The sequence below is a fragment of the Erinaceus europaeus genome, chromosome 18 (genome assembly GCF_950295315.1).
Source record: "Erinaceus europaeus chromosome 18, mEriEur2.1, whole genome shotgun sequence".
Lineage (NCBI taxonomy): Eukaryota > Metazoa > Chordata > Mammalia > Eulipotyphla > Erinaceidae > Erinaceus > Erinaceus europaeus.
Window position 1 is genome coordinate 18284343 of NC_080179.1, and position 25704 is coordinate 18310046.

General features: G+C 41.0%; 1 protein-coding gene across 2 annotated transcripts in view; it reads right to left on the minus strand.

Moving 5' to 3' along the window:
* RAPGEF4 (Rap guanine nucleotide exchange factor 4) overlaps nt 1-25704 on the minus strand; it is a 375319-nt gene that overhangs the window by 51163 nt on the left and 298452 nt on the right. For both annotated transcript variants that reach the window (XM_060177704.1, XM_060177705.1), the window contains one exon: nt 19967-20045. In XM_060177704.1, coding sequence (XP_060033687.1) covers nt 19967-20045 — 79 coding nt within the window. The remainder of the gene's footprint in view (nt 1-19966; nt 20046-25704) is intronic.

The window sequence follows — 25704 nt, forward strand, 5'->3', positions numbered from 1 at the left end:
AGTTAGACTTGCATGGCTCCACTTGGACTTACGTGATGACAGAGATTCATGTGTTTTAATTCCAGCCCTCATCAGGCCCCATCACACTCCTGCCTTCCCACTTGCCCTTCACCCCTTGAGTGGCAATACTCCCTGATGTTGCTTCTCTCTGAGGTCCTTGCCACCTTGTATTGGTTCCTTTAACTTGACATGTCTTCACAATCCCTTTCACTGCATACACCAAAACTAATTTTTTTTAATTTTAAAAATATGTATTTATTCCCTTTTGTTGCCCTTGTTGTTTTGTTGTTGTTGTTGTTACTGATGTCGTTGTTGTTGGATAGGACAGAGAGAAATGGAGACAGGAGGCAAAGACAGAGAGGGGGAGAGAAAGACACCTGCAGACCTGCTTCACCACCTGTGGAGCGACTCTCCTGCAGGTGGGGAGCTGGGGACTCGAACCAGGATCCATACACTGGTCCTTGGTGCTTTGCACCACCTGCACTTAACCTGCTGCGCTGCAGGCCGACTCCCCAAAACTAAATTCTTACAAACTGGCGTCTACTTCAGATGACTGGTGTCTGACACAGAGTATATGCCATGGTGGGAGTGAGGCTGAGGATTGACAAACGAAGAGGAAAGGTTCCCGTGAATCCATTATCTGGTTAGGGGCTCAGACACACTTAATGAACTATATTATTTCTCTTGTCTAGAAAGTTAATTTAACTCATCTTGCTCTTTTGTGTATTTATGACTCACCATCTTAACCAAACTACATATCCTGGGAGGACTGGGATGACATACTACTTATTCTATACCATGCATGGCACAGTGACTTTCAACTTATTCACTAGAACGACAAATACTTCATTGCGTGCCATTGGTGATCAGGCAAAGATCTTTGCTCTCACTTGATATTCTCACATGCATTAGAGTAGGGGAATGCAGTATGTGGTCGATAGTTATTTATGTTCAAGACCATTAGTTTGTAAAGCAATTTCCTCTCTAGAACTTACACTCATACTGACACACAGAGTACTTCAATTGGTCTCTATATTATTTATTATCTTACATTTTTATCAGTGATTTAATATTGATTTACAAAATTATAAGATAACAGGGATATAGTTTCACACCTTTCCCACCACCAGAGCTCTGTATTCCCCATTCCCTTCATTAGAAACTGCAGCAGTTCTCCCAAGATCTCAGATATGGGTTGACTACTATTTCTACCACTATCCATCTATACTTATGTATATATTTGCCCTTTTTTTTTTTTCTATGATCCTGCCTTCTCTCCCATTCTAAGTCACACCTACTACTTCTGAGTGCCACCTGCCCTTTTACCCCTCCCTCTTCTTTCTCTGTGTCCTGTTGGAATTAGAGTTCAGAGTCTTCTGGTAACATTCCCCTAATATTTATTATCTTTTGATAGGAGTATTATTCCTTCTTTGTAAGAGAGCAAGCTGAACACCAACAAGTATAAATAGCCAGGATTACACAGGGTGAAGTGCAGGTTTTGAATCCAAGAGTCCTAATTCTTCCCCAGTATTAACCACACCCTAATACCTCAACACTGGCTGCAAGGCGATCTATGCCCTCTCTTACCATCATGACTCAAACAGCACTATACCGGACGGCTGCAAACATGACACTGCTGTGCTTGAGAGCTAAACCAGTAAAGGGCCTTTTCTAAAGGGACTATAAATAATCGTGATCAAGGTAAATGACGGAACCTCAAAGCCTTAAAGGTTTACTGCATGTAGATGGGTTGCAAAATGGCTTTCATAAATTGAGCACGGGATTCATAAAAAAAAAAGAAAAAGAAAATTGCCCAATCTGTATTGCTACAATACTCTCTGAGTAAACAACAAAAAAAGTAAGAAAGGGAAAGAGAGAGACAGGATGGGATTATGGATCGACCTGTCAACGTCCATGTTGCAATTACAGAAGCCAGACCTTCCACCTTGTGCACCCACAAGTGATCCTGGATCCATACTCCCAGAGGGTTAAAGAGTAGGAAAGCTATCAAGGGAGGGGTTGGTATACGGAGGTCTGGTGGTGGGAACTGTGTGAAGCTGTACCCCTCTTATCCTATGGTTTTGTCAATATTTTTTTTTAAAAAAGAAAGGTAAGAAAGATCAGCTTCTGTGAACATTATTTCTCTTCAGATTAACTGCTTGATCTCTACTTGCATGCACAAATAGGATTCAGTTTCTCTTTTTAAAACACCATAATACTGGTAACTAAATTTCATCATTTAAAAATTAAATTTTAATTTTTAAAATTATTAATTATTTAATAGAGACAGAGAGAAATTGAGAGGGGAGAGGGAGATAGAGAGGGAAAGAAACAGAGAGACACCTGCAGCCCTGCTTCACCACTCGTGAAGTTTTCCCCGGCAGGTGGGGACCAGGGGCTTGAACCTTGGTCTTTGCGAACTGTAGTGTGTGACGCTTAACCAGGTGCGCCACCACCTGACCCCTAAATTAAATAATTTTTAATGATATCCAGCAGTATATGACATCAGGCACATGACATATATGAGTAATTTTGAGTGGTTTAAAATATAGACTAGCTCACCTAAGAGCAGGAGGGGGGATTTTGTTCGATTTGTATGAGACTGAAGTGGTTTGAAATATCAACTCGATATTAAATGGGTATAATTGTAAATTTTCACATGATCTTGATTCAGACTCAAGGAAGCAATACAAGTGTTCCATTATTAGATATATCTGTGATTAGATAATTGGATGTATCACTATATATTCGTGCTATCAGATGCACACTTTTGGTTAATCTGGAGTCTTTGGGTTTGATAACTAAATGGACGTGATCCTTATGGGTCAGGACAAGGTTTTTGTTTGTTTTTGGCATCAGGGTTTCACATCTATGCTTTTGCAGTGTTTTCTGATTTTCTTTTTCCCTTTCAACTTCAGATACAGATAGAGAGGGAGAGGGAGACAGAGAAGGAGAGACTTCACAGCATGGATCCACCATTCACTAACTATCCTATATGAACGGTGCTCCTTAGCATGGATCCACCATTCACTAACTATCCTATATGAACGGTGCTCCTTAGCATGGATCCACCATTCACTAACTATCCTATATGAACGGTGCTCCTTAGCATGGATCCACCATTCACTAACTATCCTATATGAACGGTGCTCCTTAGCATGGATCCACCATTCACTAACTATCCTATATGAACGGTGCTCCTTAGCATGGATCCACCATTCACTAACTATCCTATATGAACGGTGCTCCTTAGCATGGATCCACCATTCACTAACTATCCTATATGAACGGTGCTCCTTAGCATGGATCCACCATTCACTAACTATCCTATATGAACGGTGCTCCTTAGCATGGATCCACCATTCACTAACTATCCTATATGAACGGTGCTCCTTAGCATGGATCCACCATTCACTAACTATCCTATATGAACGGTGCTCCTTAGCATGGATCCACCATTCACTAACTATCCTATATGAACGGTGCTCCTTAGCATGGATCCACCATTCACTAACTATCCTATATGAACGGTGCTCCTTAGCATGGATCCACCATTCACTAACTATCCTATATGAACGGTGCTCCTTAGCATGGATCCACCATTCACTAACTATCCTATATGAACGGTGCTCCTTAGCATGGATCCACCATTCACTAACTATCCTATATGAACGGTGCTCCTTAGCATGGATCCACCATTCACTAACTATCCTATATGAACGGTGCTCCTTAGCATGGATCCACCATTCACTAACTATCCTATATGAACGGTGCTCCTTAGCATGGATCCACCATTCACTAACTATCCTATATGAACGGTGCTCCTTCACAGTGTGGGGGGGGGGGGGCTTGAGGCAGTGCCCTATGTGTGGTAAAGTGTGGGCTCTACCAGGTGAACTATCTCCCCCTCCTTAATTTTTTTTTCTTCCTGGGGGAATGCACCTCTTGTCTGCAACAGAAGTTGGAACACACAATTGTGAGGGTTAACACAGAAACACTTCAAATGTGCACAGAACTTTACATTTGTAATAAGCAATGTGTTCACACAATCTTCACAGATCTGGAGGGGGAATAGTTATAGATGAGGAATCTGAGGTTCTGAGAGAAGAGCTTTGCCTAAGGTTGCTCAGTGAGTAAATGACAGGCCTTACTAATCCAGGCAGGGGTCCTTCCATTACAGACATTGCCCTGCCTCCAAACAGTGGCCACAGCGAGCAAATATTAGTACTTGGGTTCACAAAATTATTAAAAATAGTTGCAACTGGGGAAAAGATCCTAGTAGGAAAAAGTATTTCTGGCTTCTTTTTGTTTTTTCTTCTAGATTTTCAACTTCTCTTTTTTAAAAAAAAATTATTTATTATTGGATAGAAACCGAAATTGAGAGGGGAGTGGGAGACAGGGTGAGAGGCAGAGACACCTGCAGCGCTACCTGCAGCGCCACCTGCAGCGCCACCACCTGGCCCCCAATTTCCAAGCTTTCTAGAGTGGATTCAGCATATTGAATACCTATTCCAGGGTCATTAGTAACTTCAAAGCTTCCTTGGGAAAAAAAAAAAAAAAGCTTCCTTGGAGCAAAACTCTCATATACAAAGGAGAGACTTTCTCTCTTTTCTCATGCTATTTAGTTAATATTCTTATTATTATTTTGCTTCTGGGAAAGCCAAAGGAAGCACTGATTTGTTCACAAAGCCTTGCCTTTCCCTTCAAGATGTTTATTTGCTGAAATGTAGGTGGGGTGATAATACCTTCATAGATTTGTTCAAAGTTTATGCCTCTCCACAGGCAGCATATCGTTTTATTCCTGAACAGTCAGATTCTCCAGGAACACAAAGAAGACCTTATATGTGATAGATTATGTCCAAAGTGCTTACAGATAAGGTGCTGTTTATTCCTATAACAATCTCTCCATTTTTTTGAAGATTTATGTGATTTTTAGATTTAACTCTTACAAAAGCAGTGAGAAGATGGAAAAACTTATATTCCCTGAAGATAGCAAAGAATAAAACAATATCTCACCAAGCTCCTTGTCTCAATATAATGTGAACAAGTACAACTCCAAAAGAGCAACATTTCAAATATAGAATGTTCATAAATTCAAATACATCTAGCAGACTCCAGGAACCACTACTTTCTTTGGCTAAAGAAAAGCTAGCTCTTCTCTAGGATGAATAATTCAGAAAGAATTATCAATGTGTATCATGCATATGAAACACTTTTATCATCTGTAGCTGGTTCCCTTACCTCTCTGGAGTGTGTGTGTGTGTGTGGGGGGGGGGGGGGGCAGTGCAGAAGGAGAAACAAACTCACAGCAGCTCCTTTCAGTACCTGGTATCTGTGTTGTCCTTTTTTCCAGCCCATTACCAGCCTGTATGTGACCTGCGCCTCTCCTCCTTGGTTCCACTTTGACCCCTCCTATATACTTCCTCCACCGCTGGCCTAGAAATCATGCCTTCACTCGGAATTCCCAGGCTTTACGCAGCTGCTTTGCAGAGAGAAAGTCAGGAGTTGTCTTCAAGCCACCATCTTGGCTCTGCCCACCGAAACGATTAACATCTAATGACTACTATTTGACTATGTAGTTGGCCAATGTGTTTTGCTACAAGATTAGTAGGAAAAAAATCAAGTACAAAATATTTCAATGGTTTTGTTGAATTATCATGAAATACTTATCTTGAATAAGGTCATGACTCTCAACAACATGACAAGTGGGTTCAGGTAAGAAGCAATATGGCAGTGGGGGCTGGGGCGGGCAGTGCATGGTTGAGCGCTCATGTTGCCACTCAAGGAGCAGGGTTTGAGCCCTCAGTCTCCACCTGCAGAGCTACAGTTGTCTCTCTTTCTCTTTCCCTCTTTACCTCCACTTCCCTCCCCAATTTCTCTTTGTACTATTAAATAATAAATAAAAATGAATTAAAAAACAATATGGTTATTTGAATTCATAGGGAAAAGAGACAAAAAAAATTGCCATGATAACAGAGTACAATTAGCTGATAAAAGGCTAGTTAAAAGTTTCCAAGATAATATATTTTCTGAATATTTATTTCTATTCTTATGCAGTGCTTGTGCATTCACCATATCAGCACTAAGTGTCCCTCCCTTGTTGCTTTTTATTGTTTTATTTTAGAGAGTGAAGAGGGAGAGAGAGGGGGGAAGAGAGAGTGAAGGAGAGAGGCAGACCACAGAAATACTCCTCCGTCCATGGGTCTCCCCCAATGCCCCACTCTGCTCTCTTGTGGTGTTAGGGCTCAAACCTTGTGTTCTGCACATGATAGGTCACACATAAGAGGATCTTCAAAATCTCTTGCACCGTTATTTTAAATGCAATGGGGAAACAATTACAGAAGCCAGACCTTTCATCTTCTGCACCCCATAATGACCCTGGGTCCATATTCCCAGAGGGATAAAGAATAGGGAAGCTATCAGGGAGGGGATGGGATATGGAGATCGGGTGGTGGGAATTGTGTGGAGTTGTACCCCTGTTATCCTATGGTTTTTGTCAGTATTTCCTTTTTATAAATAAATTTTTTTAAAAGGCCATATTTGTTTACGTGTCCAAATTCATCATTGACACTGCTTTAATTTTAGATGATTTTCAGAATCACTGGGCTGCATTTTGACTGTATCTCCTTAAATTCTACCATTTTAGAGAAACTGAGGTAGGAGGAGGTTGATTTTCTAAATTTAGCAGTAGGATTCTTGGGACAAGAACTCAATTCTATCATCCCCCTCCTCAGTACTCTCTTTACTTATCCTTACTGTTGCAAGCGCCTGATATGAGTGATTTTGGATGAGATGTGTATTATGTACTAGAATTTATTTATTTAGGGGTTGGCTTATTTAGAAGTTGATTGGCAGGGCGCTAGCAAAACGGATTAAGTGCAGGTGGTGCAAAGCAAGGACAGGCCTTAGGATCCCGGTTTGAGTACCCGGCTTCCCACCTGCATGGGAGTCGCTTCACAGGCGGTGAAGCAGGGCTGCAGGTGTCCGTCTTTCTCATCCCCTCTCTGTCTTCCCCTCCTCTCTCCATTTCTCTCCGTCCTATCCAACATCGACGGCATCAATAACAGCAGCAATAATAACTACAACAATAGAACAAGGGCAACAAAAGGGACTAAATAAATATTTAAAAAATTTTAAAAAAGAAGTTGATTGGCAGAGGAAAGCCATTTGAGATGTAGAAATTGATATCCTCTCCCAACTGCCCCCAAATCCCCAAGGAAAACAAAACACAGAAAACAAGGAGTTAACTGTTATATCTGATAGAGGGCATAGAATTTGCTAATGTCTGAACCAGGTCCTCTCTGCTGTAGTTTCCATGTTTTCTCTTATCTTACTTATCTGTTGATTTAGAAATCAGTGCTTCATCCCTACTAATGAAACATTCTTAAATATCCTGGCCATTCATAATAACTCAAGTCTTCTTCTCTGCTATCGTAACAAGGTATCTTACCACCCAGGAGAATTAAGTCAGAATCCTTAATTGCAGGAACCATGTTTTAAACTCAATGTAGAACGCTGCATTTTGTAACCAAAGACTGAATGCTTGAAAACATTAAACACCTCAAATATTTGCTGACAGTTTACCTCAAACAGTTCAATCACATTGTTTGGAGTGTCACCTAGAACACAATTAAAAGATTCAAAAATAAATACAAAAATGAACACAGCTCTTTTTGAACCATTTATCTAAATTAATTGAATTTCCTTCTTGTCAAGATGTCACATACAGACCAGAGACATATTCTAAATAAGTTCATGGAATACTCAATGTCACCAGGCAGACCAAGTAAGTCTACACAGATATTAAAATGTCTGATATAAGGGACTGGGTGGTAGCACCCCAGATTAAGTGCACATAATGCAAAGCACAAGGACCGGAGTAAGGATCACGGTTCCAGCCCCCAGATCCTCACCTGCTGGGGGGGGGGGGTGTCAATTCACAATTGGTGAAGCAGATCTGTAGGGGGTCTGTCTTTCTCTTTCCCATTCTGTCTTCCCCTCCTCTCTCAAGTTCTCTCTGTACTATCCAACAATAGTAGCAATAACACCAATAACAACAAAGGAAAAAAGAATAGCCTCCAGGAGCAATTGATTTGTAGTGCAGGCACTGAGCCCCAGCAATAACTCCGGAGGCAAAAAAACAACAACAAAAAATACTGCTACACCTTTTCAGCAGAACCTTTCAGTTACTGAGCACTTAATCTACAGAACCACAGACATTCAGAGCAACTAAATTTTCATCGAAATGGATCAGCTCCCGGGGCATCATGTACATGGAATTAAGGACAGACTGAATCTATTTTCTGTGAGTGACTAGGGCTGAAAATCAAGAAGGGACGGCCGTAGTGTAGGCTACAGTCTCTTCCTCCGCCAACAGCAGGTTTAATATTCCATTGAGTCATTTTCCTCATGCCGGCTCTGCCGTTCAAACACTGTAATTATTTCATATATTTTTACCTAGTTATTATCTTACTCACCACAGGCACCTGTAATTTTTCTGTATTTTTTTTTTTTACTGCTCATTTACTTATTCTTAATTCAGCTAATAATGGTTCCATGTATTAAAATTATCATGGGGAAAGTAAGTGAAAGCCTCCTAGGATGTAGAGGCAGCAGATTCATTACAGCCTACAACAGGGAATAAAATATTATGTATACTTTTTGCAGTAAGTACATGCTAATTATGCAGCTATTTATAAAACACTTATCAACATTCAAACTGATACTCTTCAATGTTGTTGTTTTTAAAAAACCCTGCTTTGCATACAAGATCTCTGCTTGCAGCTGAAAACAAACTTTGGGGGTCACCTGCCCACTGACTAGACCAGGCTTTTGCAGACTTTTTATGCCATATTCTTGCGATGGCACAATGCTACTAGCAATATTACAATGCACTTTCACACACACAGTCCTTTTTGATCTTCACATCAACCTAGTGAGGTGGGTCGGACAGGTTTAATTATCCCTATTACATAGAAGGAGTTCAGAGAGGTTAAGGATAATTGTTGAGTAATAAGGGTCTGTAAGAGGTAGGTCTTAAACACAGATCCTCTGACTTCAGAGCTCTTGCTTTCTCCGCCGCACTGTTTCCCACTCCATTATCTTTACTGCCTCTTTGCCTTTGAAAACATCCTGAAGTCCTGAACACTGGGTGTTTTTTTTTTTTTTTTTTTGCTTGTTTGTTTTTGTTTCTCCTTGATGCACTACAATGCTTGGGGATGCAACTTTTGGAGTTAGAGCATCCAGGCTCCTACTTGACTTCTCCACTGATAAACTATGGGGCCTGGGGTTAGTTAATTAACCATTTAGAGCCTCAGTCCCTTCCTCAGTGCACTTCATATGATTCCTATTAAGAACGAGATAAAATTGGGGCCAGATGGTGGCGTAGCTGGTTGACTGCACATGTCACAATGTACAAGGACTCGGGTTCAAGTCCCTACTCCCCATTTGCAGAGGAAAAGCTCTGTGTGTGGTGAAGTAATACTATCTATCTCCCCGTCCCTCTTGATTTCTGTCTCTATCCAATAAATAAACTGGGCTTTATTTATCTGAGGCTCACTGGGTTAAGTGCCCATATACGAAGCACAAGCACCCACGCAAGAATCCTGGTTGGAGCCCCCAGATCCCCACCTGCAGAGGGGCCGCTTCACAAGCAGTGAAGCAGATCTGCAGATAGCTCTTCCTCTCTTTTCTCTCCCTTCTCTATTTCTCTGTGTCCTACCCAATGAAAATGAAAAAAATGGCCCACCAGGAGCAGTGGATTCATAATGTTGGCACCAAGCCCTAGCGATAACTCTGGAGGCAAAAATAAAATAAAGATGATAATAAAAAAAGAGGATGAGGTAATATGGGTAACCCATGTTTGTCAGTATCTGGGCCATATTCAATGCACCATAAAAGTTAGCAGTCAGCATTATCATCAGCCAACCCCTGGAAACCACTCAAACTGTCTTAAATGGGTGGTTTTGGAATTTTCCGTTCAACTTGGCATTTCTGGGTTCAATCCCATGATGTTATTCCAACCAACACCATGTCCCCATGATTGTGTGCATTTATGAGCTTTGACTTCATAGGGACACTCAGTTCTTGATCATTGTTTCTCAGACTCCATCAGAGGCTTTTTGTCATAGAGGAACAAATAGCTCTTTTTTTTTTTTGCCTCCAGGGTTATTGTTGGCCATTTCCCCCCATTTTGTTGCCCTCGTTGTTATTATTGTTACTGTTGCCACTGATGTTGTTGGATAGGAGAGAGAGAAATCCAGAGAGGAAGGGAAGACAGAGAGGGGGAGAGAAAGACCCCTTATAGACCTGTTTCACCATTTGTGAAGTGACCCCCTTGCAAGTGGGGAGCTGGGGGCTCGAAGCGGGATCCTTACGCCAGTCCTTGCACTTTGCACCATGTGTGCTTAACCCGCTGCACTACCGTTCAGCCCTCGGAACAGATAGATCTAATGAAGCACACTGCCTGAGTTCAAATCTTGTTCTGTCACTGCTGATATAACTTTGGGGTAAATCACTTAACTGTCCAATCTCATGCCCTTATTGTTAAAGAAATATTGATCTAACAATGTTCGCACAAGGGCTGAGAAGATGTATATAAAATATTTTATAGAGTATCTGATAATACAATTGTTTTTATCCAAAGAGCACATCATATTCATATCACCAAAACAAGTCTTCTTTATTGTACATAAACTCTCAAATGGCTCATCTGTAGAAGTTAAGTGTACTGACACTGAAATTTGGGTCAAACACTATTTAATTTTAATTTTATGTAATTTTTTAGTGATTTAATATTGATTTGCAAAATTATGATGTAACAAGGGTATAAATCCACACAGTTCCCACCACCAGAGTTTTGTGTCCCCATTCTCTCCACTGGAAACAGCAGTAGTTCTCCCAAGGTCACAGATATGGGTTGCGCATATCTATCTATCTACCATTTTCTATGGTCTTGTCTTTTCTTCCTTCCTTCCTTCCTTCTTTTTTGTTCTTCTTCTCTTCCCAAGACATACCTATACCCGTTACTACTTCTGAATGGCCTTCCTTTTTTCCTCTTCTCTCTCCGTGTCCTGATGGAATTGGGAGTTCAGAGCCCTCTGGTCATCTTCCTCTAACATTTCTCCCATTCTGGGAGTAGGCACCAAAATTCTTTGTGGGGCGCAAAGCACTTTTCAAAACCAAAAAGGGACTGTAACAGTAACAGCTGGATTATATGTCTAGGATATCTATGGTACATATATACCTACAGAGCACTGCTCAGTCCTGGCTTACTGTAGAACCTCCAGTGTCTCAGGTAAAAAAATAAGGTTTGTTGTGTAGACTGCTGAACGATTTCCTTAGCCCTAGATGCAATAAAATTTACACTGATAATTTTCCTTAAAAATCTATGAGCCCTTTTGGGGGACCCCCATAGGACCCTGCTCTCAATGTGGATTAATAATGGTAGAGAATGTTCCATCCTCTGAGGGGGGGGTGGGATAACATACTCTATCTACCACCTGAAGAAGATGGGTCCTGAAATTGGTGCAACTCGGAATGTTCCTACATGACCACAGAATGCAAGTTTGGACCTACAGGGATATAGAGGTTTCATAGGCTCCTATGCTGAATATGGGCCCCAGATCAAATCGATGGGGTTTACAGTCAACAATATTTATACACTTTTCCCATATTTGGGAGCTACTCTCTTCCCCATCCAGCTTCTAGCCCTTTTTTCAGCCATGACATCATCTCCCCAGACAATATCCTGGGTCCACCTGCATATCAGATGTCAGGCTCAGGCAAAAACTAATAAAGTCATGGGCCCTTTGGAATATACCTGAAATAGACCTAGTAGCTATTTCCATAACGGAGACCCCAAATCTTCATCTGCAATATTCCAGTCTTTAGGTTCATGATTAATCAACTATTTGTATAGCTTTATATGTTAATTCTTTTTCAGCCACCAGGTTCCAGATGCTACCATGAAGCCAACCGGACTTCCCTGGACAGATGACCCCACCAATGTGTCCTAGAGCTGCACTTCCTCAGAGCCCTGCCCCACTAGGGAAAGAGAGAGACAGGCTGGGAGTATGAATAGACCTGTCAATGCCCATGTTCAGCGGGGAAGCAATTACAGAAGCCAGACCTTCCACCTTCTGCACCCCATGGTGACCCTGGTCTATACTCCCATGGAATTAAAGAATAGGAAAACTATCAGGGGAGGGGATGGGATATGGAGCTCTGATGGTGGGAATTGTACCCCTCTTATCCTATGGTCTTGTCAGTGTTTCCATTTTTATAAATAAATAAATTTTAAAAAATCTAAAGCATTGCCGGGATAGCCTGAGGGTGCTTCTTCCTGAGCAAGTGCTCTCTGGGTTGGAGAGAACTCAACTGGAGCCGATCTAGGCTGCTGTGTGGGAGAGGGATCAGGAACTCGTGCCGCACTAACTTGCAGGAGATACACTCTGGAACTCTTGGAGCCGGAAAGCAATTTCCAAGTGTCTTTAATCAGAAGACAGCTGTATTTATACTCTCCAAGTAGGGTGGAAACAGGATGTGACATAGAGAGGGTGGAGCGAAAAGGGAGTGGTGGAAAATCAGGGTGTGACAAAGAGAGGGGGCGGAGCAGGCGAGAATTCTACCACTGAACCACCAATGCCCTGGAGGGAGGGTGGTGCTTTATGTAAATGTAAAAGTGATTTATGTAAATAGACCGCAGCTTTGAGTGGGATCCAACCAATCCCATACAGGCATACCAGTGCGTAAGCAGGATTAGAGACAGAAGCTGGGGGGGGGGGGGGGGAAAGCTGGCATACTACCCAACAAAGCATGTTTCTAAAAACTTGGTGTCATATAGGAGCTTGATGCTGTTTTGTAAACATTTCGTCATCTAGGAAAACAAATTTTGATAAATGTTCCTCTTAGAGAACCCAACCTGACTTAGAAACATATCAAATCAATTCACAGAGAAATAAATGACAGAGATTCAGCCTTTTCCACTAAAAGAGGATGTTGTATTTACTTTGTTTCTGAAAAGGGCAGTTTTAGCTAGCTATCTCCTTACCATACACATAGAAAATGATTTATATATAAGACAAATGAAATAAGATTATGTAACCAAAATTATTGCTACATTTAAATTTTACAAATTTAAATACAAGTCATTATCACTTAAGATTCTGTTGACTGTAGAAATAATCTACCCTTAACAAAAATAACCTACCTCTGTCAACATAACAATCTAGTAGCAGGGTAAACTTTAGGAGCTAAGTAACAAAGTCATTTCTATTTTTTCCCTGACTCTCCGCTCACTTCAGTTTTGTCAGAAGGGTGTAGGATGGCCGTTATTAGCAATTAGGGTTATAAATGTCTTATAATCTCTTTTCTATGTTAAAGCTGTTTATCCAGGAGCTCTAGGATGTTTCTCTGTGTATCCTATTGGCCCAGTCTACCTTGGGCATGCAATTTGCGAACCAATCCTGGCTAAGAGCAGCTGATGACTGTAACAACCAGCCTGACCAGGTGAGATAGCACTGATACTGGGAAGTCAACTAAGTCACTGCAGCCAGAATAACATAGTTTCTTGAAACATCTGCCAGCATCTGCAGAAACTTAGTTACTTGGACCTTGATTTCTCTCTTCTAACATGGAAAAATGAATTAAATATTATACCAGTCCTTTTTTTTTCTTCATATGTAGAGAGGGGTCGGGAGAAGCATGTTTTCTATCTCTTTCTCTCTCTAAAAAAAAAAAAAGTAGACCAGAAGTGGAGAAATTGAAAATGTGTGAGCCCCCTCCTCTGCAAAGAAAAGCAAAACAAACAAACAAACAAACCTAACAAAGCCCAGAAAACAGTATGGAACATAATCTCACCTTCCCACATCCCTGTAATTGGTTTAGTTCACCTCACTGACTACATCTTGGTTCAAAGAAAGCAAAGTGTATTACTGGACAGAGACTACCGGCAAAGGAAAACAGAGGTGGAGAGACAGATGATAAGCAGGTAAAAACAAGAGATACTATAACCTAACTAGCACAGAGAATGACATGAGAATGATATTCACAGAAAATAATGTTCTCTGTGTCAGAGAATGATATTCACAGAATAGCATCTAGTAACAAAGCTTATACAAAATTATTCGTAGCGGGGAGTTGGGCAGTAGCGCAGTGGGTTAAGTGCACATGGCGAAAAGCGAAAGGACCGGCTTAAGGATCCTGGTTCGAGCCCCCGGCTCCCCACCTGCAGGGGAGTCGCTTCACAAGCGGATGAAGCAGGTCTGCAGGTGTCTATCTTTCTCGCCCCCTTCTCTTTCCTTCCTTCCTCTCTCAATTTCTCTCTGTTTTATCCAACAATGACAAAAACAATAATGACTACAACAGTAAAACAAGGGCAGCAAAATGAAGTAAATAAATATTTAAAAAATTATTCGTAGCTTAACTTTTATTGTGTACTGAAAATTATGTATCTATGTGTAGAAAAAAAGACTAGAAGGATATATACCAAAAAAAAAAAAAAAAACCAAACAATTTTTGGTAGCGTTGTAGGTGGTTTTAAATTCCCTTTTAAAGGTTAATGAAACTTGCACTGAATTTTAAGTGTAGATTTTTAAAAAAAGATCAAAGAAATTAGACTTGAAAAGTATAGAAACTGAACAAATATAATTTTTAAAAACTCATTATAAAGTACTTGTATTCATCAGGTCAAATCATGTACCAGGAATATCTAGTGAATAATGTCTCATTAGCACATAAAAGAACTGAAATATTAATGCTAAACAGTTTATCATCTTCCTCTGTGCTAAAAGAAAAATTGGTGGAGACATACAATGTGGATTAAGAACAGAAATAGGTGTCAGTGACTCAGGGCTCAAGTCTTTTCTGTAGTAGTAATTACCTTTCTCTGAACAAATCATAGGTTTTCATTATTCTAGTTTATTGATTTGGAAAAATAGTAGTAAGAATACTGACTTCATCATAGGGATACTATGAAAAATCACAGTTAGGAGTTTCTTGAAAAATACTCAGGGGGCTGGGTGGTGGCACACCTGGTTGAGTGCATGTGTTACAACACGCAGGGATCTGGGTTTGAGCCCCCAGACCCCGTATGCAGGGGGAAAGCTTTGTGAGTGGTGAAGCAAACAGGTCAGCAGGTGTCTCTCTATCACTCCCTTCCCTCTCGATTTATGGCTGTCTCTATCAAATAGATAAAGATAATAAAAAAATTTTAAAAGAAAGAAAAATACTCAGCCAAAGTACCTCACTTTAAGTGAATGCTTTCATTGAGCATGTTCCAAGTATTTTCATCTGTCTGTATCTCTTATTAACAACATGGGAGTTAGGCCACTTTTTCAGTATTATATCTTCCTTTATTATATCTCTTGTCTGTACCTGCTTATCATGTCTCCCCACCTCAGTTTTCCTTTGCCGTTAGTCTATGTCCAGTATTGTGCCTTGCCTTCCTTTGACCAAAATGTAGTCAGTGAGGTGAACTAAACCAACCACAGGGATGTGGGAAAGAAATGAAGACCCAGCATGCTTGGAGTCAATTTATACCCAAATCAGGGTCTTTAGGTGCTGCCACTAAGACTTATCTCTAAGCTTAGACCAGGCTCTTTCCCCCCATTTTCTCTCATCTTTGTGTGTGTGGGGGGAGGGGTAACGATTTATAGTAAAGTTGTTGACACATGGGTAGAATTTCCCATCTTTCTGATAGGTATCTGCAAAATACTTTCTTTTCTTTTAAAAAAATATTTATTTACTTACTATTGGACGGAGATAGAGAAGAAAAGAGACAGAGAGACACCTGCAGCCCTGCATCACCAGTAGTGAAGCTTCCCCCCTGCAGGTAGGGGCTGGGGGTTCGAACCCGGGTCCTTGCACATTGTAATGTGTGCACTTAACCAGTTGTGCCACCACCTGCCCGCCCCCCTCCCCCGACTCCTTTTATTTCTTTTAACTACAGCACTGATCAGCTCTGACTTGTAGGGCAGGGGTTGAACGTTTGGCTTTGGAGTGTAGAACACTCTCAAAGCTAATTTGGGGCTTTCCCCCCCACCATCATGCATGAGAACCCTAAAGCCTCCTCACAGTTGCCTTCCTGCTCTCCTTCCCTAGAGACCTTTGCTTTGGTACAATACACCAGCCCCAAATCTAGGCTCTTCTAGGACACCAGTATTTCTCTGAGTGACTCTATATTCTTCTTATAAATTCCTTTAATCCTTGTTTTTGTTTGTTTGTTTGTTTGTTTTTTGTTTTGCCTCCAGGGTTATCAGTGGCTCTTGGTGCCAGCACTATAAATCCACTGCTCCTGGCAGCCATTTTCCCCCATTTTATTGGATAGGACAAAGTGAAATTGAGAGAGAGGGGAGCTAGAGAGGAAGAGAGAGAGACAGAGACCTGCAGACGTGCAGACCTGCTTTGACACTTGTGAAGCTTCCTCCTGAAGGTGGGGAGCTGGGGGAATTCAGGATCCTAGTGAGGGACCTTGCGCTTATCGTTTAAGCTATTTAGGACTAAAGAAAATTAGCTTATGTAAGGAAGTGAAAGTTGACACTTTACCATAATATAGAAGCCCTTACAGACACACACACAGACACACACACACACCCTTCAGTGAGCGAGGCCTTTCTGTTCATTTGTCTATAACAGGATGGGCCTCTCCACCTGGCCCCCTTCACCCATAGACCTTTATAGGATAATGCTTCTTGTTTGAAACTAGCACTCTCAATATCTAAGGAATAGACTCTGCCTAATATGGTAGCCACCAGTCACATGTGGCCAATTAAGTTTAAGTTAATGAAACACTTAACATTAAAAAAAAACAGCTCTTTAGACACAGTGCCAATTTCAAGATTGTTAGCTACTGGGCTTTGCAAACACTTTTGTAGGACACGTCATTTAACTGGTTTCAACAAATTAGCCCTATTTTTGTTGAAGCTGATTGAAGCACAGATAAGCATTACCATGTAATACATTGTCAAGAAAAGTTCTTGGATTTTAATTAAAGAATAAGTTATTAGAGAAATAAGTTATAAAGAGATAAAGTGACATACTTAGGCTTAGAGTCTCAGGGCCTTGATAAATGCTGGCTCTACTTCTTGCCTTGAGCATGTAGCTTCAGTTATTATTATTTTTTTCAGCTTCTGAATGCCATGTACAAAATAAAGCTAGTGCTAATCCAACAGACTCCTGTAAGGATGAGCAGCGTAATATAGGCCAAGGTTTTTATAATATTGCCCAACACAAGGAATTGACTCCAAATATGACAATAAAGAGAATACAAATCCTCACAGGGACTAGTATGAAGGAGGTGGTTTGAGGGCATGACATAGGGATCCAGCCAGCTGGATTACGTCTGCTGGGTATAGAATTAGAATAGGCTACTATAGACCTCTCTTGATTCTTTTGTTCACTTTCTTATCTCCCTACCTTACCCAACACCTTTTCACTACCCCCACACCTCCTTATCTGAGCATGACATAGACTTCCTAGGAACTTTATTTTATAAACAGAGGTCAGTGAAATGAATGTCCTCAACTAACTCTAAAGGAGAACAAGTGAAGAAATCAGAATGTGAACACACACACACACACACAATAGTGTTTGGGACTTTGGATTACAAAGATGATGTAATTTTAGGGGTTTAAAAAGCAAAGAAATTAAACATCCTTTGTAGTAGACACAAGGACACTAAAGACGAGAGGTGGGAGGGAGTTGGAAGAGAGGTGTAGACCCAGGGATTTATGGTGAAGGAAGACCCCAACTTAGGAGAGGGTCTGGCGTGTTGACAACTGTAATGGGGAGACATAATTCTGTACACCTATGATGCCAACAGCCTGTAGGACAGCATTTCTCCAATAATCTCAAAAATGTGACTGACACTATACACTCCCAATCTTGTTTTAGTTTGCTTTGCCTTAATCTTACCAACATGTTAACTGATGAAATTAAAAAAAAAATAACTAAACTCAATAATGGTTTTATTTTTCCTTCCAGAGACTCAAATGTCTAAGAATGATCACCACAAATAGAACTTAAAGAATACAGGGAAATTTTGAGTGTGCTACTTTAACATGGAAAAGACTGAATTTCAGCCAGAAAGAATAGGTTTGTAAGTCTCATTGAAATGTCATTACTAGGACAGACGGTTTCCAGGCAAATAAACACCCAAATCTTACTCTTGTAGCTCTCTGAAAACCACATTTGTCTCAAACCTCCTATCCTCACATTCGATGGACTTCCAAAAGTATTATGGGTGAACAAGGAAATGAGAATCAGGGAAGGCAATTCTAATTTCACAAAAGAAAAACATGTCAACGTTGATCAAAAGCTCAGAGAAAAAGAGTCATTTTCCTGCTCAAAATATTTTAAACATTTTTTAACTGCTTAAAAATATCAAAGTTTTTTTGGGGGAGGGCTAAATTTTTATTGCTTTAAAAATGGAAGGCAGCTATGCTCACCACTATACCACCAATGCTATTGCTTTAAAAATGAAGCAGAACTGGAAAATGTCCTTTCACATGCCCTCTAAATTTGAAGGTATGACTGACTAATAGTGCTCACTTTCAAAATTCCATTGTCTTCTGAATTCTCCTTCCTCTGTGACAGAAATAGTGCATTCACAGACTATGGAAAAGATGCCACTAGAATTTTAAGTTTTGAAAGGTCTGGGAGGTGGTGTAGTGGATAAAGTGTTGGACACTCAACTATGAGGTCTCGTGTCTAACCTCCAACAACACATGTGCTTAAGTGATGCTCTAATTCATGCACTAATCAACAAATTAATTTTAAAAAGAATGCTGGGGGCTGGGCGGTGGCGCAGCAGGTTAAGTGCACGTAGCTTGAAGCACAAGGACCAGCTCAAGGATTCCGGTTGGAGCCCTCGGTTCCCCACCTGCAGGGGAGTCGCTTCACAGGTGGTGAAGCAAATCTGCAGGTGTCTATCTTTCTCTCCTCCTCTGTCTTCCCCTCCTCTCTCAATTTCTCTCTGTCCTATCCAACAACAATGACATCAATAACAATCATAACAGCAATAATAAATAACAAGGGCAACAAAAGGGCAAAAAAAAAAAAAAAAGCCTCCAGGAGCAGTGGATTTGTAGTGCAGGCACCAAGCCCCTCCAGTGATAACCCTGGAGGTAAATATAAAAAACAAAAGAATGCCAAGATTTGCATCTTTGAACTAAGTCAACATGGTAATAAAAACAGCAACAGAGGAATACATACATTAAAGTAGCTAGAGAAGAAGGTAAGACTGGGAAGACAGAAAGAAAAGCTCCCCCATAATCATCTAGTGTAGCTGGAGGAAGAACACAAGCTGACCATAGTCCATCTTGCCAGGTATCCTGCAAAGTCTGTCTCCAAAGTCAGGAAACTATCTGTGTGTGTGTGTGTGTGTGTGTGTGTGTGTGTGTGTGTGTGTGTGTGTGTGTGTGTGTGTGTGTGTGTGTGTGTGATTCTATTTAACTTGATAGGACAGAGAGAAGTTGAGAAGGAAAGGGGAGAGAGAGGAAGAGAGAGTGAGAGAGTGAGAGAGAGATCTGCAGCACTATTTCACTGCTTGTGAAGTTTCTGCCTGCACGTGGAGACTGGAGGTGTGAATTCAGGTCCCCGTGCTTGGTGAAATGTGCACTGAAGCAGGTGCATCACTGCCCAGCCCCGACTAATACCCACTAATAGCGTTATCCTCCATACCCTTCTCTCGCCTACCTCCCAGGTTTGCATATTTCTCTCCATCATTACCTTCCTGAGGTAATGTGGCTCACTTTTCCCTACAGAGGTAAAGAAATCCTTACCTGAGGCATGACAAAGCTGTGCTGAGGAGAGTCTGCAGTCTACGCCCGGAGAACTGCTAATGACAAGGATGGAGAGCACAACTCTGCTTGGGCATGACTTACCTTCAGGGAACGAGACGACAGAGTGGCAACATATAAGGGGGCCATCTTCAAGGGAACAGAGATTTTTCATAACAAAAGGATATTGGGCCACTAGGGCTGGGCAAAGCTGGGTATTTGGCATAAAAACACAGTGCATCATAACAAAGTCATTTAAAATGGAATCTGTAGGAAGAAAAAAAAATCAGGGCAAAAAAGTTAAGGTTTTGCAGAAATTTTTAAATTTTTAATTTTTTTATATTTTGCCTCCAGGGTTATCACTGGGACTCGGTGCCTGTACTACTGCTCCTGGAGGCTATTTTCCCCTTTTGTCGCCCTTGTTGTTTATTGTTGCTGTTGTTTTTATTATTTTTGTCATTGCTGTTATTGTTGTTTGATAGGACAGAGAGAAATCGAGAGAGGAGGGGAAGACAGTGAGGGCGAGAGAAAGATCGACATCTACAGACCTGCTTCACCACCTATGAAGTGAGCCCTCTGCAGGTGGGGAGCCGGGGGGCTTGAACTGGGATCCTTGCTCAGGTCCTTACGCTTGACGCCATGTGTGCTTAACCTGCTGCGCCGCCACCTGGCGCATGACATCTTTAGGAAAATAAGAATATTGATTCATTTGTTTTTGGTCAGTGGCTTTTTTTTTTTTTTAAATCACCACCAGGGTTATTACTGTGGCAAGGTGCCAGTACTACAAATCCACTGCTCCTGTTGGTTATCATATTTCTTTCTTTTCTTCATTTTTCACTTTTTCTTTCTATTTTTACTAAATAGGACAACAAAAGGATATTGGTCCACCAGGGCTGGGCATAGTCAGATATTTGGCATAAAAACACAGTGCATTGTAACACAGTCATCAGAACCCGCAGGAAGAAATGGAAAGGGAGGGGAAGATAGAGTGGAAGAGAGAAAGACACCTGCAGAACTGCTTCACTGCTCATGAAGCTTCCCTTTCGCAAATGGAGAATGGGGGCTTGAAGCTGGGTCTTTGTGCATAGTGATGTGTGCACTTAACCAGACGCACCACTGAAGGACCCCCTTGGCCAGTGGCTTACGCTATTGTGGTTTTACTGTATATAGAAGTATTGCATATAAAATAATAATTTAGAGCTTAAGATGGAAAAATAAACAGGATAAAGACAGTGGTTGGGAACTGGGCTGCAGTGCAGTGGGTTAAGTGCATATGGCACAAAGTGCGGCGTAAGGATCCCGGTTTGAGCCCCTAGCTCCCCACCTGAGGGGGGGTTGCTTTGCAAGTGGTGAAGCAGGTCTGCAGGTGTCTATCTTTTTCTCCTCCTCTCTGTCTTCCCCATCTCTCTCCATTTCTCTCTGTCCTATCCAACAACAACAGCTATCACAACAATAACATTTACAATAAGGGTAACAAAATGGGAAAAATGGCCTCCAGGAGCAGTAGTGCAGGCACTGAACCCCGGCAATAACCCTGGAGAAAGAAACAAAAAGATAGTGGTCAACAACTAAAGTAAAACAAAAGTTCTACAGGAGACAGGAAATGTGAATGTTCTATATTTGAATCTTTTTGTAGGTAAGTAAGCAAAGGTTGGCTAATAGCTGTTATATCCCATAATGCCATTATGCTTATTTAAATATGTGACGAGTGTAGTTCCAAGTTGTCATCTTGTCATTATTCAGTATTTCCAGTCATTTCAACTTTGCTAGAATGGGTCAAAGGAGAATCAGAAAAGGTACCAGATAGAGTTGGGTTGAACATTTCCCTCTAAATGTAATTGAACTTTGACTTGACTGAACTTACCATCCAGGGCTATCTTTATATGTTTTAGATATTAATTGAGGATACAGTTGGCAAAGCTTATTTATTATGCTCCTAGGACACTGGTTCTATATAATATTTTAAATGTTGCTAAAGGAAAGACTTGAGGTTGGGTAGGGAGATGGTTACTCAGCACAGTAAATACCTAGTACCCACATTTCTTTTTGCCTCCAGTGTTATCACTGGGGCTCAGTGCCTGCACTATGAATCCACTGCTCCTGAAGGCCATTTTTTTTTCCTTTTGTTGCCCTTGTTTATCGTTATTGCTGTTTTTATTATTGTTGTCATTGCTGTCATTGTTGTTGGATAGGACCAACAGAAATGGAGAGAGGAGGGGAAGACAGAGAGGGGGAGAAAAAGATAGACACCTGCAGACCTGCTTCACTGCTTGTGAAGCGACCACCTTGCAGGTGGGGAGCCGGGGGCTCAAACTGGGATTCTTGCTCGGGTCCTTGCGCTTGGTGCCATATGCGCTTAACCCACTGTGTGTTTAACCCGCCCCTGTACCCACATTTCAATATGGCTTCCTTGTCCCCCACTCATCTACTCTAACTCATGAGAACTAATTTAAAAGTCATGGTTTTTCTTTTTCACTTAACATTTATTTATTTTATGAGCGAGCAAAACATTATTGCTCCAGCATATACAGTGCCAGGAATCAAAATCTGGAACCTCCCACACACAAGCCCTGAATCTGATGGGCCATATCTCCAGCTACCGATTTTCTTTTGAAAATACAGTGCTGTGAATTCAACTTGAGACCTCATGCCTGTAAAACACATTCTACTGCTGAGCCGCCTCATTGGCCCTCAGAATTTTCAGAAATCGTATTCTAGGAAAGTTTCTCAAGTTACTTAATGAATAATGCTGGTCAACAGAAGTGAAAATTTGAGAAACTATTAGACCCGAGGCAGAACATAGAACTTTGGCAAATTCAGAGTGTGTATTGTGGAACCTAAGGGTGCCCCTTTCTATGCCGTAAGCGAGGTGCACGGTCACTGCACCCACAGATGCCACTGTTCTCACTGCAGTGCATTCATGAGTTTCACGGGCTTGCACTAGGATTGTGCTTTTAGTGTCCATCATGAACACTGATTTGTTCTTCATCTCCATGCCATGAAAATTACTTGCTAAGAAAAAAAAATCAGAAAAATGGCAAGGAATTAAGTTTGATGCTCACTTATTATGTTAGCCTACTTCTAACATCAAAAATAGGTTAGGAATCATATCCTATTGGTCAGCAACAGAATATACTGATTTCTAGACTTCTCCTTCTTCCTTTTCTCCTCCTTCTCCTCCTCCTTTCCCCTCTCCCTCCCCTCCTCATCCTCTTTGTCTTCTTCCTCTTCCTCTTCTTCTTCTTTTCCTTCTCTTCCTCCTCCCCCTCCCTTCCCCCTCCCTCCTCCTCCTCTTCTTTCTTCCTCAAGAATAAATAATTCAGTCCCTACCTCTCTTACAGGCAACTCTAAAGGAAAGTTTATAATTGCTCTTCGTGGGTGGTAAAGATCTTAAGAGATCTTTCCTTAGATGCCATAGTCTTTAATGCACTAGAGCCAGACTTCTCAGTAAACAGTCACTATAGAGAAGACACAGTTTCTTGTGCTAGGCAGTCACCCAGCCTGGGCACTGCTAAGTCAGAGGGGGGAATTGGTTTTACTTTTCCTGACTCACCTGGGTCTCAAGAATTTGATTTCGTTGTGATTAGATCTGCACATTGACAGTAAGCAGTCCCCTGTAAATACTCTTCAAAAAGTTTCCTCACTCAAATAAAGTCCTTAGCATATTTCCCTTACTCGGTACTTTTAACCATTCCTCAATGTTTCACGTTGCAGTTAAAATCCTCCAGGATCTGTACCCCAGATTCTTAGACCTCACTTCATTTTTTCTATGTATCATACAATAATCTAGCAAAACCAGATTGCATATTCTGTCTTGTTCATACCTATGGGAATAATAATGTCCCTCCATACGAAAAGCTTTGTATCTAATCTCCTATTATAGGCCACCAGTCTTACTACTAGTGGGATTTTCTTTTCTTCTTCTTTCTCTCTTCCATCTTATTCTCTCTTTTTCCCTCTCCCCCTCCCCCTCCCCCTTCTCTTCCACAGTACCACTCAGCTCTTATTTGTGGTGGTACTGGGGACTGAACCTGGGACTTTCGAGCTTCAGATATGAAAGTTTCTTTGCGGCTAGAAATGGACCCACCCTATAATCCTGCAATTCCTCTCCTGGGGATATATCCTAAGGAACCCAACACACCCATCCAAAAAGATCTGTGTACACATATGTTCTTAGCAGCACAATTTGTAATAGCCAAAACCTGGAAGCAACCCAGGTGTCCAACAACAGATGAGAGTGGCTGAGCAAGTTGTGGTATATATACACAATGGAACACTACTTAGCTATTAAAAATGGTGACTTCATCGTTTTCAGCTCATCTTGGATGAACCTTGAAAAATTCATGTTAAGTGAAATAGGTCAGAAACAGAAGGATGAATATGGGATGATCTCACTCTAAGGCAGAAATTGAAAAACAAGATCAGAAGAGAAAACACAAGTAGAACCTGAACTGGAATTGGTGTATTGCACCAAAGTAAAAGACTCTGGGGTGGGTGGGGGGAGAGTACAGGTCCAAAAAGGATGACAGAGGACCTAGTGGGGGTTGTATTGTTACATGGAAAACTGGGAAATGTTATGCATGTACAAACTATTGTATTTACTGTTGAATGTAAAACATTAATTCCCCAATAAAGAAATTTTAAAAAATTAAAAAATATATAACATGATAAAAAAGAAAGTGTCTTTGCATAACAATTCTGGTATCTTCCCAGCCTTACAGGGACACTTTAAAGATAGTAATCTCTATGACACTTTTCCTGGTCTTCTCAGTTGGCCAGTGCTCCTGAAAAACTGACTATACTGTCTTCCTTCCCAGTTACTTGCACATTCCTTAGTGTCTTCTAGTAGGTTATAAAATTCCTGAGAAGAGAGGAGCAATGTCTTGCTCACATTAGCTACTACCAACTTCCAGTTTAGTGCCTGTGCAGCAAGACATTTAAAATAAATATTGAACTGAACATAGAGGCCTGGGATTTCAAAATATCCTACTTCCCAATGAGTTTGCTACATAAAAATACCTCAGATTATGTGCTTATAAAATGAGAAACTGGAGTGAAGAGGTCAAATGAGGAGTAACTGAGTGGTAAAATACATTTAAGAGCCATATAATAGCAAAGATGATAGTTTTCCCTTGGGCATATCACAAATGTAATGGAAATGGATCAATGGATTACTACCACAGAGTTTGTAAGATTCATCTTTCAACCACTTTCATGAGCAATGTTCTTTTATGGAGCTCAAAATGCTTACAATATTAACCCATTATTCTGAGAGACAGAGCAGTTAGCATCAATTATTTTAAAAAGTTCGATGTTGGCAGCTTGTAAACCACAGATCACAGAAAAAAAGAACATGTGAACAGACAAAAGAAGAACAGAGTATGAACAAAGCAAAGGCTGTACTAAAGCATATAAAAATCAAGGATCACCAAAGATGGTCAATAAACCACCAGAAACTGACAACCACAGAACATATTCTCTTCATGGTCCTAAGAAAGAAGCATCCCTGTATCACTTCCTTTTTGGACTTCTAACTTCAGAACTCTGGGATAACTCATTCTGTTATTTAAGCCACTCAACTGGTGATGATTTGTTAGGGACATCTTAGGAAACTGACAGTAGGTGATGCATCGTTCTACTCTGGGTAGCCCAAAACCCACAACAGTAGACAGGACTGTCTTACTTCTAATTGGAGCAGGGTTATAGCTTTTAGGAAAAGCAGCTTCGAATCCTTGCAGAAAATAGGTGGGATTTAAATTAAACTATCACCTAATAGACCTTTAGAGAAGGTGAGGGTTGAATGATAACTTTTGATGATGACAGTAGGCTACTTCCAATATGCATAAACCAGACTGAGCTGGCAGGACAAGGTCAGACAGCTTGCTGACTAACCCACACAGGGGGCTAGTACACAGAACCCCCTTTA